General features: G+C 43.3%; 1 protein-coding gene across 1 annotated transcript in view; it reads left to right on the top strand.

Annotated features, from left to right (window-relative positions):
* The window catches only part of LOC141116653 (NACHT, LRR and PYD domains-containing protein 3-like), a 215,225-nt gene that overhangs the window by 162,658 nt on the left and 40,241 nt on the right, over nt 1-12,326 (top strand). Inside the window, exon 4 of the mRNA XM_073609046.1 lies at nt 9,026-9,091. Coding sequence (XP_073465147.1) covers nt 9,026-9,091 — 66 coding nt within the window. The remainder of the gene's footprint in view (nt 1-9,025; nt 9,092-12,326) is intronic.

The following is a 12,326-nucleotide window of genomic DNA, read 5'->3' as shown; positions in this document are numbered from 1 at the left end:
AGTCCATAATTCAAGGGAAGTCCATAAAAGCGATATGTAGAAATTTTCTTGTAATGCACAGTGTCAAGTTATTCACAAAGGGCAGCTCTTCTCTTAAGTGAAGTCAACTTAGATCCATCAAAGAAAAAACAAAAGGAGAGGAGCGCCTCTAAGTAAACAGGTTTATTGCAATTGACAAATAAAAAGTATCCACTTACATAATCACACACATAGGTTGGACTTGATGGACTTGTGTCTTTTTTCAACCTCACCTACTATGTAACTATGTAACATGTAAAAACGGTATTCTAGGCAGGATGATACGTGTTAGAGGAGAGTGGAGGGACGATCACCGGTTCCCAGGAAAGCCCCAAACCTATGCCGCAATCCGGCAGAGAGCCGGGACGGAACATGGCCTGTCTTTGCAGAGGAGCGGAGCAGCAAACCGAGGAAGCGGCCTGTGACATCAGTGGCTGGAAACAACACAAAGTGTTTCTGAGCATGTGCAAGGTCCGTAAGGCGCATGCGCGCTCCTTTTTCAAGTGTAAGAATAGGGAAAGAGTGAGGAACTATTTGTACCAGCCCTCTGCTGGCTGAAGATGTTCACAACTGATTAATTAACCAGCGGTGGGTATATCTCAATTGTTCATGTATAATCAGGAAGTTGCAATCTCTAAATGTGTAAGAAGATATATATATATTACATACAAAATGTATTTAAGATCTCAAAGTATATATGTATTCTGTGATAGGTGCATATTGTGCTTGAAAAATAATATAATGATTGTAATAATCACTATATCTAATAGAGACATATCATATCAAGGGAAAACAATGATTTTTTAAAAATTATTATAACAAATTATTATAGCAAATAGCACTGGAGGGGCTACTAGATAAAAACAATAAAAGTTATTTTGAAAAATTGTCGCTGAATAAAAATAAAATTAATAGATAGAAAGATAATTGTTAAAAACATGAAATTGGTAAGTTCCTAACAAATATAATGAAAGGAAGAGAGAGTGGATAATTGAAAGGCAATAAATTCAATGCATGTACGTATAGTCAGACCACACCCAACAGCTGTGCATGATGTGCACAACATGCTAGGTAACATGCATATTAGATTGCCTCATGAAGGGTTGGTGGGGGACGTGTATGATACATGCTAAATGTGCAAAAAATGCAATGTGTGCATGCACATATTATCGCATGCACACAAGCATCTAGCAAAAGTGCATAAAAAGGGGGATAATGATAATTATTGCTGAATCACCAAATATTATGGGCAATATGAACAAAGAAACGGAAAAGGAAAAATTAGAGTTAAAAATGTTGTATAAAATATTATTCAAAAATTAAATTTATTTTTAAAGAATGGTATTGATTTCAAGTTCCTCATTGAGTCCATTGGGGGCAAACGTGTCAAGGGTGTAGATTCAGAATGTTTCGCGTTCGCATAATCGCAAAAAACGCTCAGCTTCTGATAGACCCTTAGGTATAGATTCAATGACCCACACTCGAAGGCCTGTGATGGGGCGAGCATGATATTTTAAAAAATGGCGTGGCACACTATGTTTTTCACAACCTAATTCCACCAAACGGTGAGGCTTGCCAAACCATTGTCTTAATGGGCAGATGGTCCGGCCTACATATAAGAGCTTACAGGGACATATGAGGCAATACACCACTTAATCACTGGAGCAATTGTGGAAATTGTCAAAGAGGAAGAGTCTACCTTTATGGGTAAAACTCTTTTGTCCATGATTGACAAATCCACAAGTCAAGCACAATGGTTTATTGCATCTGTACATTCCTATTAGAGGGATGAGACAGAGAGGATCATCTTTTGTTGTACATTTTAGCTTACTGGGTGCTATTTTGTTTTTTAATGTGGGAGCCCTTGTGTAAGTGACCTTAGGTCTTTGGCATAAGGTGGTATTCAAATGGAGGTCTTGCTTTAAGATGTTCCAATGTTTACGGAGTATATGTTCCATCTTTTTGTATTGACTATGGAACCCTGTAACAAAGCGTACCTCTGACTCTTCCGGGGGTTTAATGTTCTTAGGTTTTTTGCTCGGAAGATACTGATTATAGGCCTGTTCTATCAGTTGTGGGGGATAGCCTTTCTCTGTGAATTTATTTTTGAGATGTGTACTCTGGGTAACATAATCACAAACTCTTGTACAGTTTTGCCTGAGTCTGCAGAACTGTCCTTTTGGAATATTGTTCTTCCACAACGGATGGTGGCAGCTGTCATAGTGCAGGTAAGAATTACCTGCAGTAGCCTTAGTGTAATTGCGAGAAAAAATTCTATCGCCTTCATGATTGAGCTCTAAATCAAGAAAGGCTAAACTGTCCTTATTCCAGACTGCTGAAAAAGGAGAGCCCCAGGTCATTGGTGTTACAGTGGATGACAAAGTCATCAATCAAGGAGGAGGAACCATCCCAGATGATGACAATGTCATCAATATAACGACCAAAAAAGACTGTGTTGGGCAAAGGGGTTATTATTCCAAATAAATAAATTCTCCCAATGACCCATGGTCAAGTTGGCATAAGATGGGACAAAATTGGCTCCCATAGCAGTACCATGGGTCTGTAGGTAGAACTGACCTTCAAAGTGAAAATAGTTGTGAGTGAGACAAAAGGACGTGGCATCCAGGATAAAGGCAGCCTGTCTTGTGTTAAGCATGGGATCTGTTAGTAAAAAGTTTTGTACAGCCAATAGCCCCACATCGTGTGGGATGGACGTATATAAAGAATTTACGTCAAGGGATAACCAGAAGTAACTATCAGTCCAAGTATAGGGAGATAAAAGTTCCATCAAATGTGTAGAGTCACGTATATATGACTGTAAAGCCTGAGCCAGGGGTTGCAGAAAGGAGCCTACATATAGAGAGAAACCACTACTGATGCTATTCATGGAGGCCACAATGGGTCTACCAGGTGGATTTTGTGCGTCTTTATGCAATTTGGGTAAATAATAAAAATAGGGCGTACTATAGAATTCTTTACGTATAAAGGCAGCCTCTTTTTTATCAAGAACACAAACTGTAATGGCATGTGTAATGAGGATCTCGGCTTCTGTACGAAAAGAGGGCAGGGGGTCACAAGGCAATTTTTTGTAGGTTTTGCTATCAGAGAGTAGCCTCATAGCTTCAGCTACATAGGTGGATTTATCTAAAATGACAATTCCTCCGCCCTTGTCAGCTTGCTTGATTACAAGATCTGGATTATCTAGAAATTGTTTTAGAGAGGTTAATTCTCCAGAGGTTAGGTTATGCTGACTATTTTTTGTTAACTGGTTTTTGACAAAGTTTTTGAAAATCCGCAAACACTACTCTATAAAAGGCTTCCAAATAAGGTCCCTTTGACTTAGTGGGATAAAAGGAAGATTTAGGTTTTAATGATGTATGTGCTATTGGAGGGGATGTTTGAAGATGCTGTGTAAATAACTCATAAATAGAGTCAATACTGACAGGATCCTCAACATCAATTTCATCGTTGTACACACTAAAAGGACTATCAACAAACTTTTCTAAGTTGGTATCTATTGGAGAGGGGGAGGGGGAAATAGGAGGCTCAGTGATTTTATTACATTGTATATGAAAAAACCTTTTTAAGGTGAGGTTTCTGATAAACTTATTCAGATCCTTAAAGAGCTGGAATGATTTTGGTTGTATGGTAGGGGAAAAGGTAAGACCCCTACTAAGCAGCGAGATGTCTTCCTTGGTTAAGTCATAGGATGATAAATTAAATCATGTTATTGTTTCTGTAGTTTGGCACTGATGTTTTCGTTTGTGGTGTCCTCTCCTACATCCTCGTCGGTGTATTTTCTTTTTTGTCAATGTTTTGGGTGAGTGCCCCTGTCTAAAAAAGGAGAAAAAGAGAGGAAAGCAGAGTGGAGGGGTATTTCACCCTTCTGAAAATCACCTAACAAGAGATCAAGTGAGGAGGAGGGCAGGTTATTATTGCCACTATTGTCGCTGGTGGGAGGTCCAATATCTGCGGTGATGGGTAGAGGGACTCCAGGACCAGATGAGTTACAAGTGGTAATGGAAGAGGTGTTGGGACGAGGTGAAGCGGAACTTGAGGATTTTAAGGATATAGGGTTAATACATGATGTGACCGAGGATATATCAGTACAAATATTATTGGACTCAACAGAGCTGGTGGTTACCTTATTGGTGGATGCATCATTTTTAGTGGAAGGAACTGGAGATCTATGTCTATTCCTAAATCTCTGCTTGGTTGATATTCTCTGAGGTAGTGGGCGGGCCCTATGTAAGTTGGTGTTACTATTGGATTCATTAGGAGGAGGTACATGATCAATGTTATTAGTGGCAGCTGGAACAGGACCCTTATGTTGAGCAGTGTGCGTCTTATTAGATGTATGGTTAGGCATTCTAGAAAAAGGCAATACAGACATAAGTGCTGGAATGGATTTATGATTTTTCCAGGAAAAAACTTTTCCTCGGGAATAGTCATCCAGATCTCTATGGAATTTTTTAATCTTGGTTTCAATGAGGTAGTTCTCTTTAGTTTTGGTGTTCTTTTTGAGTGTATCTAACCAGGTCAATGGAATTTTGCATTGGTGAGCAATAATTTCAGATGAAAGTATTTGCACTTGATGGACCAATTCATTATATTTGATGAGTCTTTGGCTAGCAATTACCGCTAGCCACTTGGCGGTGCAAAATTCCGCTATACCTTCCCATTGTGGGAGGTATCTAAAAATGAGCAAGTCTTTAGCACCCTCAAGACTCTAGGAGAAATCTTTTCTTGTATATATTTCTTTAGAAAAAACTCATCCCACCACTGGGTATTGGCGGAATGAATGAGTCTCTCTAATTTTTTGAATTTCCCACAAAGAGTGTATCGATCGGATTGTGGAAGTGTTGATGTGGTGCAAAATAAATTGGAAGGTAAAATGGTATACAGGGTATCTAGTACCTCACATTTATGAAATTCTATCTCATTTATCAATTCTATCATGATGGAGAAAATGAAATAAAGAGGGAGGTATGAAAAAAATGTGTGTTGTATAGCAAAAACAATATATATATATATATACACTGAAAGGGTTAACATGTGCATGCAAACATTCCCGTGCAAAGAAAGACAAACAAAGGGGTTAAACAAGCAAATGGACAATCAGCCAGCAGGATCGGCAAAAAGGAGAAATACAAAGCTTGTAAATGTCACCATATAAATACAAGGTTGAAACAAGGTAAATATCACTGCAATTACTTCAATACATCTAGCTGCCAATAAGACTTCACAAGCCAACATGAAAAATAAAAATACACTGGCGCTCGGAGATACTGAAGCAAGAAATACTATAAATAAATCAGAAAGTCATATACTGAATTAATCCAGATACTGCATCTGGATTAACGCGTTGTCTTGTTTCCAGCCACTGACGTCACAGGTCGCTTCCTCGGTTTGCTGCTCGGCTCCTCTGCAAAGACAGGCCGTGTTTTGTCCCAGCTCTCCGCCGGATTGCGGCATAGGTTTGGGGCTTTCCTGGGAACCGGTGATCATCCCTCCACTCTCCTCTGACATGTATCATCCTGCCTAGAATACTGTTTTTACATGTAAGTGGATACTTTTTATTTGTCAATTGCAATAAACCTGTTTACTTAGAGGCGCTCCTCTCCTTTTGTTTTTACAGTAATTGCTGAGGCTCTGTGTTCTGTGATGTACGATAAAAAAAATAGGATTTTTATAATAGCTTACCTGTAAAATCCTTTTCTTGGAGTACATCACGGGACACAGAGGTCCCTCCCCTCTTATGGTTACACGTTTATAGCTTTGCTACAAAACTGAGATACTCCCTGTAAGGGGAGGGATTATATAGGGAGTTGAACTTCCTTTTTAGGGTGTGCCAGTGTCCATCACCTAAAGGTGGTCTATAAACCCATACAGTAATTACTGTGGCTCTGTGTCCCGTGATGCACTCCAAGAAAAGGATTTTACAGGTAAGCTGTTATAAAGATCCTATTTTCATCTCCAAATACGAAAAGGTTTCTTCACAGTAAGAGCTGTGAAAATGTGGAATAGACTCCCTCCAGAGGTGGTTCTGGCCAGCTCAGTAGATTGCTTTAAAAAAGGCCTGGATTATTTCCTAAATGTACATAATATATCTGGGCAATAACATTTATAGGTAAAGTTGATCCAGGGAAAATCTGATTACCTCTCAAGGGATCAGGAAGGAATTTTTTCCCCTGCTGGAACAAATTGGATCATGCTTTCCTGTTTTTTTGCCTTCCTCTTCATCAACTGTGGGTGTAGGATTGTGTATATGGGATTGTATGTTTTTTTTGGTTGAACTGGATGGACTTGTGTCTTTTTTCAACCTGACTGCGATATTGTGTCAATCTTGCCGCTGTTATCGTCGAGATTTGACACCTGCAAGCCCTGTCACGGGAGCTAGCGCCAAGCTGGCTCGCTCATTGGGAAAGGAAAACTGCATTTTTTCCTTTCCCAATGAGCAACAAGCATTGCTGACAGGTGTCTGGTATGAATCATGAGGGGGAACGCCGCACCAAATTTGAAATAAAAAAATGGCATGGGATCCCCTCCAGGGACATACCAGGCCCTTAGGTCTGGTATGTATTTTAAGGGGAACCCCCTACGCCAAAAAAACGGCATGGGGGTCCCCCCAAAATCCATACCAGACCCTTATCCGAGCATTCAGCCCGGCCAGTCAGGAAAGGGATGGGGACGAGCGAGCGCCCCCGCCCCTCCTGAGCCATACCAGGCCGCATGCCCTCAACATGGGGGGTGGGCGCTTTGGGGCAGGGGGGCACCCTGCAGCCCCCCACTCAAAACCACCTTGTCCCCATGTTGATGAGGACAAGGGCCTCCTCCCAACAACCTGTGCCGTTGGTTGTAGGGGTCTGCGGGCAGAGGGCTTATCGGAATCTGGGAGCCCCTTTAATAAGGGGGCTCCCAGATGCCGGCCCCCACCCTATGTGAATGAGTATGGGGTACATCGTACCCCTACCCATTCACCTGGGGGAAAAGTGTCAATAAAAAAACACACTAGACAGGTTTATAAAGTAATTTATTAGGCAGCTCCGGGGTCTTCTTCCGACTTCTCCACTCTCTTCTCCCGGTGTCCAGTTCTTCTCCCGCTGTCTGGTTCTTCTGCTCTTTTGCTGCTCTTTTGCTAGCGGTGGCCCGGTCTTCTCCGTCGTCTTGTTCCCTCTTCTCTTCTTTCGATATTGACACAACGCTCTCTCCCGCTGTAATGCTGTGTGCGAGGTGCGCAACGACTTACATAGGCATGGGGCGTGGGCACTGGGTGATGTCACCCGGTGACCCCACCCCTTATGACGACACAGTCCCATCATGCCTCGGGACTGTGACATCATAAGGGGCAGGGTCACCGGGTGACATCACCCGGTGACCACACCCCATGCATATATAAGTCGTTGCGCACCTCGCACACAGCATTACAGCGGGAGAGAGCGCCGTGTCAACATTGGAAGAAGAGAAGAGGGAACAAGATGACGGAGAAGATCGGGCCACCGCTAGCAAAAGAGCAGCAAAAGAGCAGAAGATATCGGAGGAGCCCGGTAGAAGAACCGGACAGCGGGAGAAGAACTGGACACCGGGAGAAGAGGCCGGAGAGCGGGAGAAGAGCCGGATACTGGGAGAAGAGAGCAGAGAAGTCAGAAGAAGACCCTCGAAGTCAGAAGAAGACCCCCGGAGCTGCCTAATAAATTACTTTAAAAACCTGTCTAGTGTGTTTTTTTATTGACACTTTTCCCCCCAGGTGTATAGGTAGGGGTACGATGTACCCCATACTCATTCACATAGGGTGGGGGGCCGGGATCTGGGGACCCCCTTATTAAAGGGGGCTCCCGGATTCCGATAAGCCCTCCGCCCACAGACCACAACAACCAACGGCCAGGGTTGTCAGGAAGAGGCCCTTGTCCCCATCAACATGGGGACAAGGTGCTTTGGGGTGGGGGGGCTGCAGGGCACTCCCTGCACCAAAGCGACCACCCCCGTGTTGAGGGCATGCGGCCTGGTATGGTTCAGGAGGGGGGGCGTTCGCTTGTCCCCACCCCCTTTCCTGACCAGTCGTGGCTGCGTGCTCGGATAAGGGTCTGGTACGGATTTTGGGGGGACCCCCACGCTGTTTTTTCAGTGTAGGGTGTTCCCCTTAAAATCCATATCAGACCTAAGGGCCTGGTATGCCCCTGGAGGGGAAACCATGCCGGTTTTTTATTTAAAATTTGGTTCGGCGTTCCCCCTCATGATTCATACCAGACACCTGTCAGCAATGCTTGTTGCTCATTGGGAAAGGAAAAAATGCAGTTTTCCTTTCCCAATGAGCGAGCCAGCTTGGCGCTAGCTCCCGTGACAGGGCTTGCAGGTGTCAAATCTCGACAATAACAGCGGCAAGATTGACACAATATCGCAGTCAGGTTGAAAAAAGACACAGTGTTTCTTTCCCGATGAGCGAGCCAGCATGAGATGCACAGTACCCTGTCACAGAGAACCAGCGTGATGGGATCGCACTGGAAACACATTCTCGTGGTCAGGTACTGTGTGTAAAAATGTAATATACTGCAGTTAACATACACGAACCCACCTCAATATACTGCAGTAAACATACACAAACGCACCTCAATATACTGCAGTAAACGTGCGCTAATTCACCTTAATGTACTGCAGTAAACACGGCCTGAAACACTAAACTATCACTATTATCATTCTACACTGTAGCACACTATAGCACACTAACTTGCTAGTAGCAATGAACAGAGCCCTTTTATATCTCTCTCCACTCTAATATCACACTCCAACTTTATTCCTTACACTTATTCAGAACACAATCTTAATCAGATCACTTCTTTATATTTATATGTCAGAATATGGAGAACTTTACTCTGACATGTTACATGTAACATAGGATTCATTATATTCTGCTGCTTGGACATAATTGTAATGTGTAGCTTGGTGTATGTGAAAGGTCAGCTTCAATCATACATGACTCAGAGCCATCATCTTATATTCCTCTCTATAGGTGAGGGTCTGCCGGATCAGATTCTGCTGGATGAACTCGGACATTCCCTGACTCCGGAGCTGAAAGGTAAAAGAAACCCGTAGTGTATCTATCACAGGAATCACTTTGTGTAAGGTGCGGAGATGGTGTTGGAATAATTACACTTCTTTTGTACCATCTACTCCACTGAGGACTTCTAGATCTGAATCTTTAGAAATTATAATGATGATCTATGTACACCGATTATACTGGATCTGGGGTCTGTCTTCTGTTACCAGGTTCATAGTTCTTGAACACTAAATTGTATTCCATTTTATTCCACGGCCAGAAGCTCATTGCAGGAAATTGATCTATGAAACGTGTTCTCACCAATGGACTACTGTATTGCCCTTTAAAAACTGTAACCTGCCAACTTCATATGTCAAAATGCTTCTATCTGTGTGAGGTATTGTGACATCATAACCCAACATATGTGTTTGTGAATAATACTATATGATCACCATGTCAGAGATTTCATAGTGATCACAGGGCTGGGAATAATAATGATTTGTTCCTGAATGATAGAGGAGATTTGGATGTCACTTAATAATCAGAAACATACAAAGATGTATATATTCCTAGTTCTCATCTGTAACATCACTTAAAGTGGTTCTAAAGGCTGAAGATTTTGCTTACCTTCTTGAATTCTATGAAGATAAAGGAAGATTTCTTATGTTCATTGACACACAGCCTCTTCTTTATCCATGACCAAGCAGGGTTTTATAGCAACACCTACAGGAGTAGAACACTAGAAGGAAAAAACATTGGCACCTCCTGTAATGATGTGTATACTTTATGTTATAATTCAAGTTCAATTGTTATGCCTAGTTCCTTATGCATATTGGGAAACAGTTGACAGTTTTGGTCATGTGATCTGGGGGCAGGGAGCTGTGGAGAGTTCTGTAAGATGGATGCTGCTGAATAAACACCAGGATCATTTTAAAGCTCTTGCTGTCTGCCTATTCTTGGTGTTAAATCATCACATGGTACCAGAAGTGGGGTGAGAAGAATCATGGCAGCAAACAGCAACACAAAGAACATTCCATCCCTGGATTTGGAATCATAGAATGTATTTGAAAACTGGTCACAATGGAGGGAGCTGATAGAGCTTGTGTTTGCAGGACCAGATGCAGACAAATGGTCTGATCAGCAGAAAGCAGCTCACTTTCTGATATGTGTGGGACAAAAAGGACGTGATGTGTGCTGAGCCTGGCAAGCAAGTGGGGAGATCACTGCAGAGGACAAAAAGAAAACAGAGGTACTCTTTGCAAAGTTTGAGGCGTACTGCAACCCAAGGAGAAACTCCACAGTGCAAAGGAAACTGTTTTATGAGAGGAAGCAGTTTGGAGGTGAGTCTGTGGATGAATGGGTAACACAGCTGTGCTTGTGTGACAGGAGGGCCTGTGGAACTCAGAATCCCTTGGAAAGTAGGGGATGCCCTTGTTTCAGATCCCCATACACCTCTTATGTCTAAGTCACCCAATGCTATCCTGGTACTGGGTGAGTGAGAAAATATATCTTGGACTACTTAAAATGGGACAGTAATATTTGTCCACAATATCTCCCAGGATGTATGTAGAGACTATTATTGGTTTGTTTGATTCCGAACTCAACATGTTAATTGAGTGAGCTGATCACATTGGCCTCCAGGACTGGCTAGGAGATGAACACTCCTACTATAGTTTGTTGATGACTAGGCTGAGGAGGGGGGAGATCATTGTTTGTATTGTTAATTGTAATTAGCTCCTGCTATTGTGTTTATACTACTGTGTGAAGCTCGATGACCACAAGTCTGTGTCCTACAGGTCATGTCTCTGAGTCATCTAGTCTGAGAAAATGATTTAGTAAACTAACTCATGTTAATTAGGTTAATTCGGCTACAGGTGTATTGTTAGAGTAATATGAGCAGGAGGGGGGACCTCCCCTTCTACTGTATATAAGGCTGTATTCTGGTTCTAATAAATATAGTCCATGTTAGCAGTGAAACAAGTGTCGCCTTGTTTTATGCTTGGGAGCGGGTGGAATATCTGATATTTGAATTGAGACTGGGAGGAAGTGGTATACTGACTGAAACACTCAAGCGGAGTGTGGGACGTTCCGTGACATTGGTGGCAAAAGTGGGACTCTTCCTGCAGTCTGGGACATCCAAACTTCCATCTGGATCCAAGGTCCAGATAGCAAGAGAGGAGAGGAGAGGAGAGGTACAGATACCAGCCACCATGGAAGAGGAATTCAGAAGGAGGTTGGGAGAGATGCAGATACAGCACAGAGGACCAGTATTAGAGCAGGTCCTGCTGGATGGTGTGATTCTATTCGCTGCAAACTCTGGAAAGAAGCGCTAGCCTGTGAGCAGCGACACCAGGGAAAAGTTCTCCCCTCTATCGAGGAAAGGTACTGGTCGCAGTACGGACTGTGGGTGTGGTTTTTGGGAGAAAAACTGCACAAGAAGCAGACAGCTGAATTAAGCAGGCTGGTCTGGGCAGAGATGAAGCTGGATGAGAGCTACAGAGCCCTCCGGTGGCATGTATCCCAAGCATGTCCCTGGATAGCTGATGACAGCCCAACGGAAGGCTTAAGCTACGGCGGCTTGGGACTGTTGTATGTGAAGCTGACAGGGTACTCTAACTTTGGGAGTGATTTGGAGTGGTGGTTGGACGAAATCATGGATTTCAGAGAAAGGCTACTGAACATCTCGGAAGTGCACTGGGCACTGGAAGATATAGAGTTTCTGGCCATTCAGGAATGGGAGCTGGAGATCACCTACAGACGGCTTCTAGACGTTGCTCAGTGCCAGGGCTGGGCTCCCTTTGCCTGGGACTATCGGGAATTACCAGTTGACAACTCTGAAATCCTGGCTGAAGAGTCGGCAATGTGGCAGAGTAATAGTGTGCTTTGCTAACCTGCCCCAGCAGCTATGGAGGCGGAGGTCTTATGGCAGATGCAGCAAGTGCTGACTGACCTTGATGATCCTGTTTCTGCATGGGATGATCTTGGATGGAAGAATGTGCCTGTCCAGCAGCATGCCAGAGAATCAGTGGAAAATCTGGAGATTGCCATCCCCAAAGCTGAAGTGCTGACAACAGGGCAGAGCTCTGCTAACGTCTGCCCAGCACTGATAGCATCTTCTGAGCTCCATGGACAGAAGATGGTGAACCTCTATCCCCAGACACCAGTTGCAGAGATAGGGGATTTGATAGACTTTTCTGCTGAGGAAGAACAACCTGATGAGCCTCCAGCAGAAGAGCTGGTATTGGGGCCAAATGTCACTGTGCTCTGCCCAGCA

Source organism: Aquarana catesbeiana, linkage group LG13 (genome assembly GCF_042186555.1).
Source record: "Aquarana catesbeiana isolate 2022-GZ linkage group LG13, ASM4218655v1, whole genome shotgun sequence".
NCBI lineage: Eukaryota > Metazoa > Chordata > Amphibia > Anura > Ranidae > Aquarana > Aquarana catesbeiana.
This window is presented reverse-complemented; position numbering and strand designations above follow the sequence as displayed.